Source organism: Branchiostoma lanceolatum, chromosome 2 (genome assembly GCF_035083965.1).
Source record: "Branchiostoma lanceolatum isolate klBraLanc5 chromosome 2, klBraLanc5.hap2, whole genome shotgun sequence".
In the NCBI taxonomy this organism is placed as follows: Eukaryota; Metazoa; Chordata; class Leptocardii; order Amphioxiformes; family Branchiostomatidae; genus Branchiostoma; species Branchiostoma lanceolatum.
Genome location: NC_089723.1, coordinates 195,714 through 217,058, shown reverse-complemented (window position 1 = coordinate 217,058; position 21,345 = coordinate 195,714). Strand labels below are relative to the sequence as shown.

Sequence of the window (21,345 nt, the reverse complement as noted above, 5' to 3'; positions counted from 1 at the left end):
TCTGGGTGTGTGTCTGTCTGCTAGTGTATGACAACACGATAACTGGATGGATTGTCTTCAAGTTGGAACTTGGAATGTGGGTAGGTTTTGACCTCAAGACCTAAAGAAGATGAGATTTCCCCCCCCCCCCAACACCTCCCCCTCAGTGGCTTGTTATGGTACTGCAGCTAGACCTCCCATTTCGATATCTTTTATTTATTTCCAGTTGCAGTACACGAGTACCTGTTTTTTTGTATATTGAGTTCTTTATGCATTTTCCTTGTTGTTTATGTTCCAGTGCCACCGCGGTACACGCAGGCGCCGGTTAATGTGACGGTGGACGAGGACGGCACGGCGCTCATCCCCTGCGCGGTCACCGGCAGCCCCCACCCCCAGGTGCTCTGGAAGAAGGACGGGGACAACCTGCCGACAACCAACCGCTTCGCTGTACTGGCACAAGGTATGTAACCCTAACCCCTAACCCCTAACCCCTAACCCAACCTTCCCACAACCAACCGCTTCGCTGTACTGGCACAAGGTATGTAACCCTAACCCCTAACCCCTAACCCAACCTGCCGACAACCAACCGCTTCGCTGTGCTGGCACAAGGTATGTAACCCTAACCCCTAACCCCTAACCCCTAACCCAACCTGCCCACCACCAACCGCTTCGCTGTGCTGGCACAAGGTATGTAACCCTAACCCCTAACCCCTAACCCAACCTGCCGACAACCAACCGCTTCGCTGTGCTGGCACAAGGTACTCAAATCACTCTCGAAATCTTTATGGAGTATACCACTTCATCAGACCGCTTGGCAGACTTGTTTAAGCCTCCCTCTCACTGGACCCGCGGCACGCTGGCGACGTCGTTGCGTACCAAAGTGGATTTGTGTTACCCTTGAATTTTTAATGGGAATATCATGCAAAACATACAGATATGACCAAAAAGACAACAAAACACACAAAGCTTAAAAAGATTTGTTTCTTGTGGATGGAATTCGTTGAATGCTTTGTCAATTCGATCTGCCACAGCCACGACACCAGTGTGCTGCGGGTCCAGGTAAATTATTACCTTAGGGCTTTAGAGTTTGCACGTCCGCATGTTTAATCCCCCACCTCTTTGCCTGTTTGTACCCCCCCCCCCCCCCCAGGTCTGCAGGTGCTGAACGTGAAGCGGGCAGACATGGGCACGTATTCCTGCATCGCCCTCAACGATGTCATGATCGTCTCCAAGTTCTCCCAACTGCTGGTCAGAGGTCAGTTAAGGATTTTGTACAAAAATAGACAAAAGATAAAGATCATGGCAGGAGGTTTGATCAAAGTGTTGTAGTAAGACATATACTGCAAAATGTAAGGCTCTGATTCAGAAATGGTGACCATACTGTCCATAGTCTGATAATACTGTCTTCTACTGTGCTGCCATTAAACAGTACGACCTAAAGCAGACGGTCCATAGTCTGATTCTACTGTCTCCTACTGTGCTGCCATTAAACAGTACAACCTAGAGCAGATTACCATCCTGACACTTTGTGCCGTTTGTCTGAGTTGTTCACTTCCTCTGCAAGACACAGATTTCTCCTGTGAGTCGTTCTGCCGGAGTCATCGACTGGCGCTTCGTGTGGGGGCGCGGGGCAGTCGTAAACTTCTGTCTGAGTCAGGGCTTGTTTTAGTGTTGGTGGGTGGGTCAGGGCTTGTTTTAGTGTTGGTGGGTGGGTCAGGGCTTGTTTTAGTGTTGGTGGGTGGGTCAGGGCTTGTTTTAGTGTTGGTGGGTGGGTCAGGGCTTGTTTTAGTGTTGGTGGGTGGGTCAGGGCTTGTTTTAGTGTTGGTGGGTGGGTCAGGGCTTGTTTTAGTGTTGGTGGGTGGGTCAGGGCTTGTTTTAGTGTTGGTGGGTGGGTCAGGGCTTGTTTTAGTGTTGGTGGGTGGGTCAGGGCTTGTTTTAGTGTTGGTGGGTGGGTCAGGGCTTGTTTTAGTGTTGGTGGGTGGGGCAGTGCTTGTTTTAGTGTTGGTGGGTGGGTCAGGGCTTGTTTTAGTGTTGGTGGGTGGGTCAGGGCTTGTTTTAGTGTTGGTGGGTGGGTCAGGGCTTGTTTTAGTGTTGGTGGGTGGGTCAGGGCTTGTTTTAGTGTTGGTGGGTGGGTCAGGGCTTGTTTTAGTGTTGGTGGGTGGGTCAGGGCTTGTTTTAGTGTTGGTGGGTGGGTCAGGGCTTGTTTTAGTGTTGGTGGGTGGGTCAGGGCTTGTTTTAGTGTTGGTGGGTGGGTCAGGGCTTGTTTTATTAGACAGCACTGTACAAAATTGAATAGTTAAGCATACCTTAAAGCATACGTAAAGATATGTTTTTTCATACTTTATGAATAAACAATATCTTAACATATGCTTTAAGTATGCTTAAATATTGGATTTCGTACTGTGCAGGTTTAGGTTGGGTGGGTTGCTGCTTGTTTTATCACACAGGTTTAGGTTGGGTGGAGTTTCCAATCTCAACCTTTAAAGATTGCAGTGGAATGACATGGCAAATCCAGGACATGCCAGCCAAGTTATCCATATTGTTGTATTCTCCATGTCAGCATTCCCCACTCCAGCCCAAGCATCTCAGTAATGCAGCATCGTGAGACAGACATGTACCAGGCGTTACTTATACATGTATCATGGTCATGTACAGTGATAATCATGGACAGGGACTTCCAGAAACAACCGACGGTCCGTTCAGCACCAAGGACATGTCACAGATTCAGAGTTGTACTTGAAAACTCACATCAGTCCGGAATTTTTCTGCCTTGTACTGATCCCATGTGATGGCCCAGGATTGGCCTGTATGTCTGTCCCTAGTGACTGCTCTCCAAGCAGAGGAGTGGTTTTTGATGTGTTTTTAGGCATTTTTTTTGGGGGGGGGCTCTACTTTGTGGGTTATGTGGCCATGGGTTATTGAGAAAGAAAAAAAAAACATGACAAAGTAGAAAGCCCCCCTAAAAACGCCTAAAAACAGGTCAAAAACCAGAAAGACCCACTCTAGTGATGGCCCGGGGTTGACCTGTGTATCTGTCCCTAAGGATGGGTCAGAACTGGCCCATAGTGGCCCGTGTGTCTGTCCCTAGAGACAACCAGGATTGGCCTGCAGTGGCCCGTGTGTTTGTTCCTAAGGTTGGCCACGGTTGGCCCGTAGTGGCCCGTGTGTTTGTTCCTAAGGTTGGCCACGGTTGGCCCGTAGTGGCCCGTGTGTTTGTTCCTAAGGTTGGCCACGGTTGGCCCATAGTGGCCCGTGTGTCTGTCCCTAGAGATGGCCCAGGATTGGCCTGCAGTGGCCCGTGTGTTTGTTCCTAAGGTTGGCCACGGTTGGCCCGTAGTGGCCCGTGTATTTGTTCCTAAGGTTGGCCACGGTTGGCCCGTAGTGGCCCGTGTGTCTGTCCCTAGAGATGGCCCAGGATTGGCCTGCAGTGGCCCGTGTATCTGTTCCTAAGGTTGGCCACGGTTGGCCCGTAGTGGCCCGTGTGTTTGTTTCTAAGGTTGGCCACGGTTGGCCCGTAGTGGCCCGTGTGTTTGTTCCTAAGGTTGGCCACGGTTGGCCCGTAGTGGCCCATGTGTTTGTTCCTAAGGTTGGCCATGGTTGGCCCGTAGTGGCCCGTGTGTTTGTTTCTAAGGTTGGCCACGGTTGGCCCGCAGTGGCCCGTGTGTTTGTTCCTAAGGTTGGCCACGGTTGGCCCGTAGTGGCCCGTGTATCTGTCCCTAGAGATGGCCCAGGATTGGCCTGCAGTGGACCGTGATAAACTACCCAATTATCTGTATTAAAACCAGGCTACATTGAATTAATCTCATTACAGGCTGCAACAGCCCAGTGCCACCCCCTCCCAGCGGGCAGCGCAGGTCCAGATGCTGAGAGTCTGTAATGTTTTAAACAGTTGTAACAGTGGGGTTCAAGCACCTCCAACTGACCAGTCTAACTGGTATAGACCTTTTAGCCTAGTTGTTAAGGTATGCAGCCTGTGGACTGGCGGGCCCGGGTTCGATCCCGGGAGCCAGGAGACTGCTCTACTCACTTCTTTGTTCCACGGTCTTTGTTTCACAGGTATTACAGTCGGGCTAAACACGTTTTAACACAGAAAAAGGCTCTGCAGCTTTTGTATTGACATTTTAAGCTATGCAGCCCTGCGTGCCACGCGCTTCGCCTCTACATGACGATATTTGTGTCTTGAGTTGCGCCAGTTTGAGTTCCAGAGCCTACCTCTTTAAACAGCCCTCCTCTGCAGGTACTACAGTCAGCTCAGGCTGAACACATTTTAACACAGAAAAAGACTTTCCAACTACAGTATTGACATTTTAAGCACTGAGGGATTTTGTCTCATCGGCCCCATCTGGACGCCTCCCCTGACTGGAAATTAACCAGGGGTGAGCCATTAATTAACGGGGGGAGTCATTATTTTCCTGGGGCCGGCTCATTGCGGATGACACAGTCGGGGGCTGTTCACTCAGCCGAGAACTGGGAGCCATAACAGCTCGCACAACTGGCACAGAACTGGGACCCATAACAGCTCGCACAACTGGCACAGAACTGGGACCCATAACAGCTCGCACAACTGACACAGAACTGGGACCCATAACAGCTCGCACAACTGACACAGAACTGGGACCCATAACAGCTCGCACAACTGGCACAGAACTGGGACCCATTACAGCTCGCACAACTGGCACAGAACTGGGAGCCATAACCGCTCGCACAACTGGCACAGAACTGGGAGTCATAACAGCTCGCACAACTGGCACAGAACTGGGACCCATAACAGCTCGCACAACTGACACAGAACTGGGACCCATAACAGCTCGCACAACTGGCACAGAACTGGGAGCCATAACAGCTCGCACAACTGGCACAGAGCTGGGACCCATAACAGCTCGCACAACTGGCACAGAACTGGGAGCCATAACAGCTCGCACAACTGACACAGAACTGGGACCCATAACAGCTCGCACAACTGGCACAGAACTGGGACCCATAACAGCTTGCACAACTGACACAGAACTGGGACCCATAACAGCTCGCACGACTGACACAGAACTGGGAACCATAACAGCTCGCACAACTGGCACAGAACTGGGAGCCATAACCGCTCGCACAACTGGCACAGAACTGGGAGTCATAACAGCTCGCACAACTGGCACAGAACTGGGACCCATAACCGCTCGCACAACTGGCACAGAACTGGGAGCCATAACAGCTCGCACAACTGGCACAGAGCTGGGACCCATAACAGCTCGCACAACTGGCACAGAACTGGGAGCCATAACAGCTCGCACAACTGACACAGAACTGGGACCCATAACAGCTCGCACAACTGACACAGAACTGGGACCCATAACAGCTCGCACAACTGGCACAGAACTGGGACCCATAACAGCTTGCACAACTGGCACAGAACTGGGACCCATAACAGCTCAGAACTGACACAGAACTGGGAGCCATAACAGCTTGCACAACTGACACAGAACTGGGACCCATAACAGCTCGCACAACTGACACAGAACTGGGATCCATAACAGCTCGCACAACTGGCACAGAAATGGGACCCATAACCGCTCGCACAACTGGCACAGAACTGGGACCCATAACAGCTCGAACAACTGACATAGAACTGGGACGCATAACAGCTCGCACAACTGACACAGAACTGGGACCCATAACAGCTCGCACAACTGACACAGAACTGGGAGCCATAACAGCTCGCACAACTGGCACAGAACTGGGACCCATAACAGCTCGCACAACTGACACAGAACTGGGACCCATAACAGCTCGCACAACTGACACAGAACTGGGACCATGATAACAGCTCGCACAACTGGCACAGAACTGGGACCCATAACAGCTCGCACAACTGGCACAGAACTGGGACCCATAACAGCTCGCACAACTGACACAGAACTGGGACCCATAACAGCTCGCACAACTGACACAGAACTGGGAGCCATAACAGCTCGCACAACTGGCACAGAACTGGGACCCATAACAGCTCGCACAACTGACACAGAACTGGGACCCATAACAGCTCGCTCAACTGACACAGAACTGGGACCCATAACAACTCGCACAACTGGCACAGAACTGGGACCCATAACAGCTCGCACAACTGACACAGAACTGGGACCCATAACAGCTCGCACAACTGGCACAGAACTGGGACCCATAACAGCTCGCACAACTGACACAGAACTGGGACCCATAACAGCTCGCACAACTGGCACAGAACTGGGACCCATAACAGCTCGCACAACTGACACAGAACTGGGAGCCATAACAGCTCACACAACTGGCACAGAACTGGGACCATAACAGCTCTGAACTGGCACAGAACTGGGACCCATAACAGCTCGCACAACTGGCACAGAACTGGGACCCATAACAGCTCGCACAACTGACACAGAACTGGGACCCATAACAGCTCGCACAACTGGCACAGAACTGGGACCCATAACAGCTCGCACAACTGGCACAGAACTGGGAGCCGTAACAGCTCGCACAACTGACACAGAACTGGGACCCATAACAGCTCGCACAACTGGCACAGAACTGGGACCCATAACAGCTCGCACAACTAGCACAGAACTGGGAGCCATAACTGCTCGCACAACTGACACAGAACTGGGACCCATAACAGCTCGCACAACTGACACAGAACTGGGACCCATAACAGCTTGCACAACTGGCACAGAACTGGGACCCATAACAGCTCGCACAACTGACACAGAACTGGGAGTCATAACCGCTCGCACAACTGACACAGAACTGGGACCCATAACAGCTCGCACAACTGACACAGAACTGGGAGTCATAACCGCTCGCACAACTGGCACAGAACTGGGAGTCATAACCGCTCGCACAACTGACACAGAACTGGGACCCATAACAACTCGCACAACTGGCACAGAACTGGGACCCATAACAGCTCGCACAACTGACACAGAACTGGGAGTCATAACCGCTCGCACAACTGACACAGAACTGGGACCCATAACAGCTCGCACAACTGACACAGAACTGGGAGTCATAACCGCTCGCACAACTGGCACAGAACTGGGAGTCATAACCGCTCGCACAACTGACACAGAACTGGGACCCATAACAGCTCGCACAACTGGCTCAGAACTGGGAGCCGTAACAGCTCGCACAACTGACACAGAACTGGGAGCCATAACCGCTCGCACAACTGGCACAGAACTGGGACCCATAACAGCTCGCACAACTGGCACAGAACTGGGAGCCGTAACAGCTCGCACAACTGACACAGAACTGGGACCCATAACAGCTCGCACAACTGACACAGAACTGGGACCCATAACAGCTTGCACAACTGGCACAGAACTGGGACCCATAACAGCTCGCACAACTGACACAGAACTGGGAGTCATAACCGCTCGCACAACTGACACAGAACTGGGACCCATAACAGCTCGCACAACTGACACAGAACTGGGAGTCATAACCGCTCGCACAACTGGCACAGAACTGGGAGTCATAACCGCTCGCACAACTGGCACAGAACTGGGACCCATAACAGCTCGCACAACTGGCACAGAACTGGGACCCATAACAGCTCGCACAACTGGCACAGAACTGGGAGCCGTAACAGCTCGCACAACTGACACAGAACTGGGACCCATAACAGCTCGCACAACTGGCACAGAACTGGGACCCATAACAGCTCACACAACTGGCACAGAACTGGGACCCATAACAGCTCACACAACTGGTGCAGAACTGGGAGTCATAACCGCTCGCACAACTGACACAGAACTGGGACCCATAACAGCTCGCACAACTGGCTCAGAACTGGGAGCCGTAACAGCTCGCACAACTGACACAGAACTGGGAGCCATAACCGCTCGCACAACTGGCACAGAACTGGGACCCATAACAGCTCGCACAACTGGCACAGAACTGGGAGCCATAACAGCTCGCACAACTGACACAGAACTGGGACCCATAACAGCTCGCACAACTGACACAGAACTGGGACCCATAACAGCTTGCACAACTGGCACAGAACTGGGACCCATAACAGCTCGCACAACTGGCACAGAACTGGGACCCATAACAGCTCGCACAACTGACACAGAACTGGGAGTCATAACCGCTTGCACAACTGACACAGAACTGGGAGCCATAACAGCTCGCACAACTGACACAGAACTGGGAGCCATAACAGCTCGCACAACTGGCACAGAACTGGGAGCCATAACAGCTCGCACAACTGACACAGAACTGGGACCCATAACAGCTCGCACAACTGGCACAGAACTGGGAGCCATAACAGCTCGCACAACTGGCACAGAACTGGGACCCATAACAGCTCGCACAACTGGCACAGAACTGGGACCCATAACAACTCGCACAACTGGCACAGAGCTGGGAGCCATAACAGCTCGCACAACTGGCACAGAACTGGGAGCCATAACAGCTCGCACAACTGGCACAGAACTGGGACCCATAACAGCTCGCACAACTGACACAGAACTGGGACCCATAACAGCTCGCACAACTGGCACAGAACTGGGAGTCATAACCGCTCTCACAACTGGCACAGAACTGGGAGCCATAACAGCTCGCACAACTGGCACAGAACTGGGACCCATAACAGCTCGCACAACTGGCGCAGAACTGGGACCCATAACAGCTCGCACAACTGGCACAGAACTGGGAGCCATAACAACTCGCACAACTGGCACAGAACTGGGACCCATAACAACTCGCACAACTGGCACAGAACTGGGACCCATAACAACTCGCACAACTGGCACAGAGCTGGGACCCATAACAACTCGCACAACTGGCACAGAACTGGGAGCCATAACCGCTCGCACAACTGACACAGAACTGGGACCCATAACAACTCGCACAACTGGCACAGAACTGGGACCCATAACAGCTCGCACAACTGGCACAGAACTGGAAGTCATAACAGCTTGCACAACTGACACAGAACTGGGAGCCATAACAGCTCGCACAACTGGCACAGAAATGGGAGCCATAACAGCTCGCACAACTGACACAGAACTGGGACCCATAACAGCTCGCACAACTGACACAGAACTGGGAACCATAACAGCTCGCACAACTGGCACAGAACTGGGACCCATAACAGCTCGCACAACTGGCACAGAACTGGGAGCCATAACAGCTCGCACAACTGGCACAGAACTGGGACCCATAACCGCTCTCACAACTGGCACAGAACTGGGAGCCATAACAACTCGCACAACTGGCACAGAACTGGGACCCATAACAGCTTGCACAACTGGCACAGAACTGGGACCCATAACAGCTCGCACAACTGGCACAGAACTGGGAGCCATAACAACTCGCACAACTGGCACAGAACTGGGACCCATAACAGCTCGCACAACTGGCACAGAGCTGGGAGCCATAACAGCTCGCACAACTGGCACAGAACTGGGAGCCGTAACAGCTCGCACAACTGACACAGAACTGGGACCCATAACAGCTCGCACAACTGGCACAGAACTGGGACCCATAACAGCTCGCACAACTGGCACAGAACTGGGAGCCATAACAGCTCGCACAACTGGCACAGAACTGGGACCCATAACAGCTCGCACAACTGACACAGAACTGGGACCCATAACAGCTCGCACAACTGGCACAGAACTGGGAGCCATAACAGCTCGCTCAACTGGCACAGAACTGGGACCCATAACAACTCGCACAACTGGCACAGAACTGGGACCCATAACAGCTCGCACAACTGGCACAGAACTGGGACCCATAACAGCTCGCACAACTGGCGCAGAACTGGGACCCATAACAGCTCGCACAACTGGCACAGAACTGGGACCCATAACAGCTCGCACAACTGGCACAGAACTGGAAGTCATAACAGCTTGCACAACTGACACAGAACTGGGAGCCATAACAGCTCGCACAACTGGCACAGAAATGGGAGCCATAACAGCTCGCACAACTGACACAGAACTGGGACCCATAACAGCTCGCACAACTGACACAGAACTGGGAACCATAACAGCTCGCACAACTGGCACAGAACTGGGACCCATAACAGCTTGCACAACTGGCACAGAACTGGGACCCATAACAGCTCGCACAACTGGCACAGAACTGGGAGCCATAACAACTCGCAGAACTGGCACAGAACTGGGAGTCATAACAGCTCGCACAACTGGCACAGAACTGGGACCCATAACAGCTCGCACAACTGGCACAGAACTGGGACCCATAACAGCTCGCACAACTGACACAGAACTGGGAGTCATAACAGCTCGCACAACTGGCACAGAACTGGGAGCCATAACAGCTCGCTCAACTGACACAGAACTGGGAGCCATAACAGCTCGCACAACTGGCACAGAACTGGGAGCCATAACAGCTCGCACAACTGGCACAGAACTGGGACCCATAACAGCTCGCACAACTGGCACAGAACTGGGAGTCATAACAGCTCGCACAACTGGCACAGAACTGGGACCCATAACCGCTCTCACAACTGGCACAGAACTGGGAGTCATAACAGCTCGCACAACTGGCACAGAACTGGGACCCATAACAGCTCGCACAACTGGCACAGAACTGGGACCCATAACAGCTCGCACAACTGACACAGAACTGGGAGTCATAACAGCTCGCACAACTGACACAGAACTGGGACCCATAACCGCTCGCACAACTGGCACAGAACTGGGAGCCATAACAACTCGCACAACTGGCACAGAACTGGGACCCATAACAGCTCGCACAACTGACACAGAACTGGGAGCCATAACAACTCGCACAACTGGCACAGAACTGGGACCCATAACAGCTCGCACAACTGACACAGAACTGGGAGCCATAACAGCTCGCACAACTGACACAGAACTGGGAGTCATAAAAGCTCGCACAACTGGCACAGAACTGGGACCCATAACAGCTCGCACAACTGACACAGAACTGGGACCCATAACAGCTCGCACAACTGGCACAGAACTGGGACCCATAACAGCTCGCACAACTGACACAGAACTGGGAGCCATAACAGCTCGCACAACTGACACAGAACTGGGACCCATAACAGCTCGCACAACTGGCACAGAACTGGGACCCATAACAGCTCGCACAACTGGCACAGAACTGGGACCCATAACCGCTCTCACAACTGGCACAGAACTGGGAGTCATAACAGCTCGCACAACTGGCACAGAACTGGGACCCATAACAGCTCGCACAACTGACACAGAACTGGGAGTCATAACAGCTTGCACAACTGGCACAGAACTGGGACCCATAACAGCTCGCACAACTGACACAGAACTGGGAGTCATAACCGCTCGCACAACTGGCACAGAACTGGGAGTCATAACCGCTCGCACAACTGACACAGAACTGGGACCCATAACAACTCGCACAACTGGCACAGAACTGGGACCCATAACAGCTCACACAACTGGCACAGAACTGGGACCCATAACAGCTCGCACAACTGGCACAGAACTGGGAGCCATAACAGCTCGCACAACTGACACAGAACTGGAAGCCATAACCGCTCTCACAACTGGCACAGAACTGGGAGTCATAACAGCTCGCACAACTGGCACAGAACTGGGACCCATAACAGCTCGCACAACTGACACAGAACTGGGACCCACAACAGCTCGCACAACTGACACAGAACTGGGACCCATAACAGCTCAGAACTGGCACAGAACTGGGACCCATAACAGCTCGCACAACTGGCACAGAACTGGGACCCATAACAGCTCGCACAACTGACACAGAACTGGGACCCATAACAGCTCAGAACTGACACAGAAATGGGACCCATAACAGCTCGCACAACTGGCACAGAACTGGGAGTCATAACAGCTCGCACAACTGGCACAGAACTGGGAGTCATAACAGCTCGCACAACTGGCACAGAACTGGGAGTCATAACAGCTCGCACAACTGGCACAGAACTGGGAGCCATAACAGCTCGCACAACTGACACAGAACTGGGAGCCATAACAGCTCAGAACTGGCACAGAACTGGGACCCATAACAACTCGCACAACTGGCACAGAACTGGGACCCATAACAACTCGCACAACTGGCACAGAACTGGGACCCATAACAGCTCGCACAACTGACACAGAACTGGGAGTCATAACAGCTCGCACAACTGACACAGAACTGGGAGTCATAACCGCTTGCACAACTGACACAGAACTGGGAGCCATAACAGCTCGCACAACTGGCACAGAAATGGGAGCCATAACAGCTCGCACAACTGACACAGAACTGGGACCCATAACCGCTCGCACAACTGACACAGAACTGGGAGTCATAACCGCTCGCACAACTGACACAGAACTGGGAGCCATAACAGCTCGCACAACTGGCACAGAAATGGGAGCCATAACAGCTCGCACAACTGACACAGAACTGGGACCCATAACAGCTCGCACAACTGGCACAGAACTGGGAGCCATAACAGCTCGCACAACTGACACAGAACTGGGACCCATAACAGCTCGCACAACTGACACAGAACTGGGACCCATAACAGCTCGCACAACTGGCACAGAACTGGGACCCATAACAGCTCGCACAACTGGCACAGAACTGGGAGCCATAACAGCTCGCACAACTGGCACAGAACTGGGACCCATAACAGCTCGCACAACTGACACAGAACTGGGACCCATAACAGCTCGCACAACTGGCACAGAACTGGGAGCCATAACAGCTCGCACAACTGACACAGAACTGGGACCCATAACAGCTCGCACAACTGACACAGAACTGGGACCCATAACCGCTCGCACAACTGACACAGAACTGGGACCCATAACAGCTCGCACAACTGACACAGAACTGGCACAGAACTGGGACCCATAACAGCTCGCACAACTGACACAGAACTGGGACCCATAACCGCTCGCACAACTGGCACAGAACTGGGAGCCATAACAGCTCGCACAACTGGCACAGAACTGGGACCCATAACAGCTCGCACAACTGACACAGAGCTGGGACCCATAACCGCTCGCACAACTGACACAGAACTGGGACCCATAACAGCTCGCACAACTGACACAGAACTGGCACAGAACTGGGACCCATAACAGCTCGCACAACTGACACAGAACTGGGACCCATAACCGCTCGCACAACTGGCACAGAACTGGGAGCCATAACAGCTCGCACAACTGGCACAGAACTGGGACCCATAACAGCTCGCACAACTGACACAGAGCTGGGACCCATAACCGCTCGCACAACTGACACAGAACTGGGACCCATAACAGCTCGCACAACTGACACAGAACTGGCACAGAACTGGGACCCATAACCGCTCGCACAACTGGCGCAGAACTGGGACCCATAACCGCTCGCACAACTGACACAGAACTGGGACCCATAACAGCTCGCACAACTGACACAGAACTGGGACCCATAACCGCTCGCACAACTGGCACAGAACTGGAGCCCATAACAGCTCGCACAACTGGCACAGAACTGGGAGCCATAACAGCTCTCACAACTGACACAGAAATGGGAGCCATAACAGCTCGCACAACTGGCACAGAACTGGGACCCATAACAGCTTGCACAACTGGCACAGAACTGGGAGCCATAACAACTCGCACAACTGGCACAGAACTGGGACCCATAACAGCTCGCACAACTGGCACAGAACTGGGACCCATAACAGCTCGCACAACTGCCACAGAACTGGGACCCATAACAGCTCGCACAACTGACACAGAACTGGGAGCCATAACAGCTCGCACAACTGACACAGAACTGGGACCCATAACAGCTCGCACAACTGACACAGAACTGGGAGCCATAACAGCCGCACAACTGACACAGAACTGGGACCCATAACAGCTCAGAACTGACACAGTTGTCGGTGGCACTTTTGTTTAAGTGGTCAGTAGTTCAGTTTAGTTCAGTTCATCCTCTTTTTAGAGGTGACACAAGTGTTTCCACAAGTTCCTGTCGCACATGACAGATCGAAGTTCCAAAAACATCTTCAAGGCCAACATCCTCTTCGATTACTTTCTTTAGTGTCAGTAGTAATGTTTCTTTTTAACATTTTTGTTCAATGTGAGGCCATAGTTCACCACTTCTTTTTGTACGGTGTCTTTCTTTCTTACCGTGACCCCTTCCCTCCACTTAGACCTTGTTGAAAAATGGCTGTGTGGCCGAACAAGCATCCAAAGCTGAATATTAGGCATTGACTTGACTTGACTTCTAGATCTAGGCATGGAACTGAGTTGATGGAAAATGAAGACGATTAGGCTAGGAGATAGCAGTGAACTTGGCTTTGAAGGCTTGTACGTAGGTTGTACATCAAATTGTGATTTTGTTTTCTTAAGTATTAATAATAATCTATTTCAAATTGTCTCATTTATGACTGCATGTTTCTGAAAGTCCCCATCTCTGTCAGAGGTCCCATATATGGGACAAGTAACGCGTGAAATTGACGGATGTTAATGATACTCACCAGCGTCACACTGCAGTACCGTTACCATGGTTATATTGCCTGTCCTCGAGGGACGTTTTCACACATCAGCGGCTCCGGCCAGCTGTTTCAGGCTGGATGACTTCTGCTGCCGCGGGAGGCTCATCGGAAACAACTTGGTTCAGAATAAGACTCCCGGCTACTCTTGCCATCGTGTTGTCTGAGACTACGAATGATAAGGGCCCTTCTTCAATCTCTCAACACAAAAGGATGCCTGCCTTGTATATATATGTTTATTGCAGAAAGAAAGAAGCTTTATTGGTGAGACAGAAAGTACTTGTGGGCCTCTGTTGTCAGGTTTTACCATTTACCAGCTGCATTGGGCAATGACTGAGGAGGAAAGTTGGTCTCCACAGCACATATGGCTGGCACAAATAAAAATCATTGAACATCAAGGCAACTTTAAGTCACACCCTAGGTATACATGTATGGTCATGCTGTCTCTTCACATATTTCCTCCTGGCTTTTCTGCTGATAGTAACGTCTAAGGTCCTAGGGTGTTGAGGTAGTAAATTCTGAGGTTCTGACTGAGGTGCTATTTTATATCATTTTGTGTCAGTGGCACGCTGATGTAAATGTGTCCCGACTGGTGCATTCCCAGCTGCCCCTCTGCGTTTCCCTCGAGGCACCAGCAATAAAGTGGGGGTTAAGAGGGATCATTGTGAATCCATCCGGTGACCCAATAACCTCTGAACCATGACCCAATAACCTCTGAACCGTGACCCAATAACCCCTGAACCATGAACCATAAGCGATATTGTCACACGTGGATGAACAAAATTGATGTGTCCTCATCGATGATATTGTAGTTAGACTAGGAATAATTTTTTGTTTCATTCAAGAGGATGTAGAAATATCTGGCCTGTCTAGTGTTGCCGTTCCCAAGGGCTACAACCCAGTGGATTACAAGATTTGGTCCAATTATAGTTTTGGTGTTGTTTTACAGTATTTTCTCCCTGAAATGCGTGACATGAATGTGAGATTACATGGGACCCCGCTTTGCAACACAAAGGACAGTGACAGTTATGGTGTTGTCTTACCATAGGAACCTTCCCAACATAATTCACCTATGAGTGACATTTTTGCATACGATCCTTACGAGTTAGGGACTTTGGCATGTTAAACGGTTTTTTCTAGCAACGGTACTAGACTTAAAAGTGTTGATATGTTCTGTTAGTTCATTCTAGTGTCACACTGAAGAAAAGTGATGGATGTCACTCGAAACGTCCGGAAATAAATCTCCGAATTGTTATCCAGTTGTAGAGTTTGAATTGTCTTTATACAATCACCACCATTAAAGGTCGTGACCTTCGTGTCCCCTGCAGGTCCCCCGCACATTACCCAGGGTCCTCGGAGCTACAACCTGTCCACCGGGGAGGCCATCAAACTGCGGTGTGAGACCATCGGGGTGCTGACCCCGACCATCACCTGGCTCAAGGACGGACAGCAGGTACAGTACAGGATAGTGGGGACGAACTGTAGTATGAGACCAGACTGTAGTATGAGACTAGACTGTAGTATAGAACCAAACTGTAGCATGAGGACAGACTGTAGCATGAGACCAAACTGTAGCATGAGACCAGACTGTAGCATGAGACCAAACTGTAGCATGAGACCAGACTGTAGCATGAGACCAAACTGTAGCATGAGACCAAACTGTGGCATGAGACCAAACTGTAGCATGGAATCGACTGCTAGGATGGGACCCAACTACAGTATTTATTTTTTAAGACCAAACTGTTACAAAGTATGATTCCAAACTGTAGCATGGGATCAAACTATAGTATTGGACAGAACTTAAATTGTTATGGAACCAAAGTGTAGTCATTAACTGAAGTATGGGGCAACACTGAAGTTGCTTTATGGGTGCAAACTGTAGTTCCTGTTGTGGAGTAAACTGTAGTATGGAGCCAAACACTAGTATGGGACCCAACTGGACTATCAGACCAAACTGTTATAAAGTATGGCACAATTTCTTAAAACTCATAACCGACCCTCTCCCTCTTCAGGTCCCTCAGGACGGGCGTCACGTCTGGTTGCCGGGCGGCGGCCTGCAGCTGATCCGCGTGGGTCTATCGGAGGCCGGGCTCTACACCTGCCTGGCGGAGAACCGCTTCGGGCAGGACCGCGCCAGCGCTGTCATCAATGTGACAGGTGGGTACCACATAGTACTCATCTCTCATCTATGCCTTATCTGACTGTTGGGGCAACACAGAAAATCTGGCAGCCAGTTTTCTCCACCCTTCTCAGTTTCCAGAGGACATTTTACTGGACTGCCACAAGCCATGAACCGAAGTGTCTGATATGAAATGTAACCTTCCCTGATGCTTTAAACAATATTACTGCTCTAAAGATCTGACTGTTCTTGTAAAGCCAGTAGTAGGGCCGTAAGCTACAACTGAATGTTATATTTCAGACGAGTTGTGCTCGTACTGTTGATATTGTTGATGATGTTGATGTTAATGATGCTGTGTTGTCACCAGGTCCGCCCCTCCCGGAGGATGCCAGCCACAGCGGCGTGATTGCGGGCGTGATCATCGCGGTCCTGGTCGTGTTCCTGTTCGTGGGCGCTGTTCTCCTCTTCAGGTACCTGCGCATGAAAATGATAGTGATGATGATGTAGATGATGACGATGTAGACGATGGTGGTGATGATGACGATGTAGATGATGTTGATAATGATGATGATGTAGATGATTTTGTTTGTTTTTGTTTGTTTGAACCTTTGATGACGATGTAGATGATGATGATGACAATCATGTTGTGATGATGGTGATGATGTTGGTAATGATGCAGATGATAATGATGATGATGGTGTAGATGATGTTGGCAGTGATGCTGATGTTGTGCTGTCCTCCTCAGGTACCTGCGCAACAGGAAGTCCCCCTACACCATCAAGATGCCGGAGAAGCTGCGGAACTTCCGCTTCCCGAGCCGAAACACGCACAGCATCGCGCTGGACCAGACGGTCGCGTTCCTGGGGGAGTCGGTGGAACTCGACACCAAGCCGCCCGAGAGCTACCCCGACCAGCAGCCCATCTATGTGCCTGACCCCGGCCCACAGAATAAATACGTCAAGCTATAACCGACCCAGGCCCACAGGACCCAGGTCCACACGACCCAGGCCCTCAGGACCCGGGTCCACACGACCCGGGCCCACAGGACCCGGGTCCACACGACCCAGGCCCACTGAATAAATACGTCAAGCTATAATGTCCGCAGACTCCCCGCTCAGGCCTAGGAAAAATGGTGTTTCCGGTTACCCCGGCAACCCTAGCAGAAACCTGCCGACACTAAGCTTTTATTGGCGACCACTAGCACTGTATGAAATTTTTGATCTGACTGATGAGAATTCAACACAAAATTGAAGACATCTTGCATATTTTTTTCAGCCTAATGATATAACGTTACTTATGCTTGTGCAATGTATATCAGAGTGTATGAATATTATACGATGTTGAAAATATGTCATAATATGATGCATTACAGTTTTGCTATGTTAAACTTGGCTGAAATCTAAAAAAAGGAAGAAAAAAGAATCTCTCCCTACCGACCCTACTTTCCTCAGTGCCATAACCGGAAACAGCTTTTTTCTTAGGCCTGATCAAGTTGTAAATATTCAGAATATCCTCAGCAAAGGTTGTAATTAATAATTATTCATTCTCGACCCTTTTCACTGACCTGAAGAATCGAAAAGTTCAGGTCCGAGCTTTGCATGGTCACCTCGTGTTGCAGGAAGGGCTGAGAGTCAGAGGTGTTTGTTTGTTTGTTTCACCATGAGAAATAAATAAACAAGACATGGGACTTGTGAAGCACGAAGGCTTTTAATTAATAACTGCCAAATTTGCCAGATAGCAGACAGACAGATTGTGTCTCATATTTTGTAAATGTTTTAAACCAAGAGTACTAGAGTAAAATGGCCTATCCTTCCCTAAGGTTGGCGCTTTTATTTATTTAAAACTCTTTGTCAGCTTTTAGCTGTGAGTTATTTTTAAAGTGTTGGAATGTAAGAATATGCATATCATTTACAGTGAAGTATGTATCACCCAAGACCAGCTAACTTCCATTCTCTAGGACCTTACAGAATCTGATGTGTATTTTCCAGTATTAGTTGCTATAGGAGCTGATAGTTACTCTACAGAACACAAAGCCTTTCAACCGTCTCTTCATGTTAACTGTACACAACAGGAAAGGTTCTTCTGAAGAATGCTCTGGCATACTAATGAAGGTTGTTGTTTTTGATTCTGTTGTTTGGATGTTGCATGCTTGAGCCATAGCATAGTCTAGTACAGAGTTTTTATTTTCTATTTTATTTTCTGTTTTTGAGTTTTTGTTATATTGACTAAATTAGATGTCCATGTTTCTGTCTTATCTTTATTCATGAAGCACACTTAATTCACTCGTCTACAAGCTAATTAGACATAATTTTTCTTCTTTGTTGTCCGTTAAAGTAAATAGCACTGATTTTGTTGCTCTGAAGAGTTTTATCATCTGTCAGACTTCAGTTTCAGAATGTATTTATTTTCATTAAGTTATGTTTCTTAGTTAAATACCTAAGAATGTTTCAAGTCATGGACATACAAAAGTGCGAATAGAGCATGTATGCAAGTCTATGATTATCATAAAAAGGTTTTAGACACCACTACAGACAGTAAGCCAGTAGTGTGCGCATCTACGCTACTGATAGGTAATAGTCAAGAAAAATGCTATTGTCATGGAAAGGCACACATTTGTATATATTGTTGGCAAAAATTATAAGCAATAAGAAAGGGGCACCACCAATGCAAGACGTTAGGCCTACATTAAGCTAAGGTTTACAATGAACTAAGCTAACGAAATGGTTAAATCAAAACTGAATCAGAACTTGTTACTGACCATGATTAAGACAAAAGAAAGGCAGAAACGCAAGAGACTCGGAATTTAAAGCAAGGCCTGAACCCTGTCTAACAGGAGGCAACAAAGATGCTGCAGTTTTGGAGTTATTTCTTTAGAGTTGCAGACAACAGCCATGTCATGGGCATGCGAGCCGTTCAGTTGTTTGGTGTTAGAAAAGTTATGTTGTTCTGTAGATTTTACCTGGATGTCATCCCGCTTCTTTTCGCGGGCGGTTTGCACTTTCAAAATATGTCCGCAAAAAGAAGATTCCGAAGAATATTTTCGACAATCGTAGATAGAGTAGGGAATGACTACAATAAACCATTTTTGGAGGGGATTTTTTCGCTCTTGGTGGTCATCATTTTTGGTCTGATTCTGTCTCATTCAAATACCTGCACGTTCCCAGAGTACCGGCCTGCCCCTGGTTTAGACACGTTCCCAGAGTACCGGCCTGTCCTTGGTGCTGAAACACACGCTACTGCACGTTCCCAGGGTGCTGACACACACGTACATGCACGTTCCCAGGATGCTAACACACACGTACCTGCACGTTCCCAGGGTGCTGACACACACGTTACTTCACGCTCCAAGGGCGCTCATAGGTCAGATGTGCTTATGCGTCGGTGCCTTTTAGCCTTCTTATGTTACGCAACTGATTTTGTAAGATGATGGAAAACGCGCATGTTACGTGTTGATAAAACCCCTCAATCCCGGTACTATTCAAGGATTAACCTCCTTGGAGTGTTTCAGTACTTCAGTCGTTCCGTCCCATAAAATCTGATTCCCTTTTCTCCATAGCCGACAGCTTGCCGAGTCACACCTGTAAACCCGACCTTACAGCGGGCATGCTGAGCTCCATAATTCCACCCGCCCCGAGCATCATGGTTAATGGACTCCTAAGCAGGCTTTACGGGCAGCGGACGGGTCTGCGAGATTTACGGCGCCGTGAAACATAATGTACGGGAGGGGGGGGCTTTGGGGGGTTGGGTGGATGGGAGGAGGGGGTACGGCTGAGACAGGGAGGGGGGGGTGGGGGGGCGGTTGACTTTGAGGGGTTTGGTGGATAGGAGGAGGGGGTACGGCTGAGACAGGGAGAGGGGCCGGGTGACTTTGGGGGGTTGGGTGGATAGGAGGAGGGGGTACGGCTGAGACAGGGAGGGTTGTCCATGCGATGCAGGCTGCTAGTTTGTACGTTTGTAACTAGACCCTGATCGGATGTGACCTCTGCCCTGGTAGGTAAGACTCCCATGAGGCTCTTCGGGCGGTACTTGACCGTTGACCTGTGCTGGCTCCTGAGAAGCGTGTTGGGAGTGTTTGACCTTGGCGGGGATTAGAATGCTGTCTATGTATAACTGTATGGGTGGCACACTGTTCTGAAAAAGAGTTCACCTCATAACGACACCGCATTTTTTGAATGACGGTTATGCAAAGGTTAGCCCAAGGAGCCTAAACAGGGCTCGTGATAAGAAATAATCGGAGAGTGACGAAAAACGTCAGAGCAAGCCTTCTTTCGTCTGCTGACATCTGTAGCCTGGAACAGCAGAGCTTTCGGCCCGAACTTCTGTAGCCTGGAACAGCAGAGTTTTGGGCCCGACTTCTGTAGCCTGGAACAGCAGAGCTTTGGGCCCGAACTTCTGTAGCCTGGAACAGCAGAGTTTTGGGCCCGACTTCTGTAGCCTGGAACAGCAGAGTTTTGGGCCCGAACTTTGTAGCCTGGAACAGCAGAGTTTTGGGCCCGACTTCTGTAGCCTGGAACAGCAGAGTTTTGGGCCCGAACTTTGTAGCCTGGAACAGCAGAGTTTTGGGCCCGGACTTCTGTAGCCTGGAACAGCAGAGCTTTGGGCCCGGACTTCTGTAGCCTGGAACAGCAGAGCTTTGGGCCCGAACTTCTGTAGCCTGGAACAGCAGAGTTTTGGGCCCGACTTCTGTAGCCTGGAACAGCAGAGCTTTGGGCCCGAACTTCTGTAGCCTGGAACAGCAGAGTTTTGG

The 21,345-nt window shown here is 50.2% G+C and overlaps 1 protein-coding gene across 1 annotated transcript in view; it reads left to right on the top strand.

Moving 5' to 3' along the window:
• Window positions 1–19,693, top strand: part of LOC136426433 (antigen WC1.1-like) — a 52,231-nt gene extending 32,538 nt beyond the window's left edge. Inside the window, exons 31-36 of the mRNA XM_066415097.1 lie at window positions 278–439; window positions 1,130–1,234; window positions 15,808–15,932; window positions 16,492–16,636; window positions 16,966–17,072; window positions 17,348–19,693. Of these exons, the coding sequence (XP_066271194.1) occupies window positions 278–439; window positions 1,130–1,234; window positions 15,808–15,932; window positions 16,492–16,636; window positions 16,966–17,072; window positions 17,348–17,566 (863 nt within the window). The 3' untranslated portion in view covers window positions 17,567–19,693. The remainder of the gene's footprint in view (window positions 1–277; window positions 440–1,129; window positions 1,235–15,807; window positions 15,933–16,491; window positions 16,637–16,965; window positions 17,073–17,347) is intronic.
• Window positions 19,694–21,345: the final 1,652 nt, after the last annotated feature.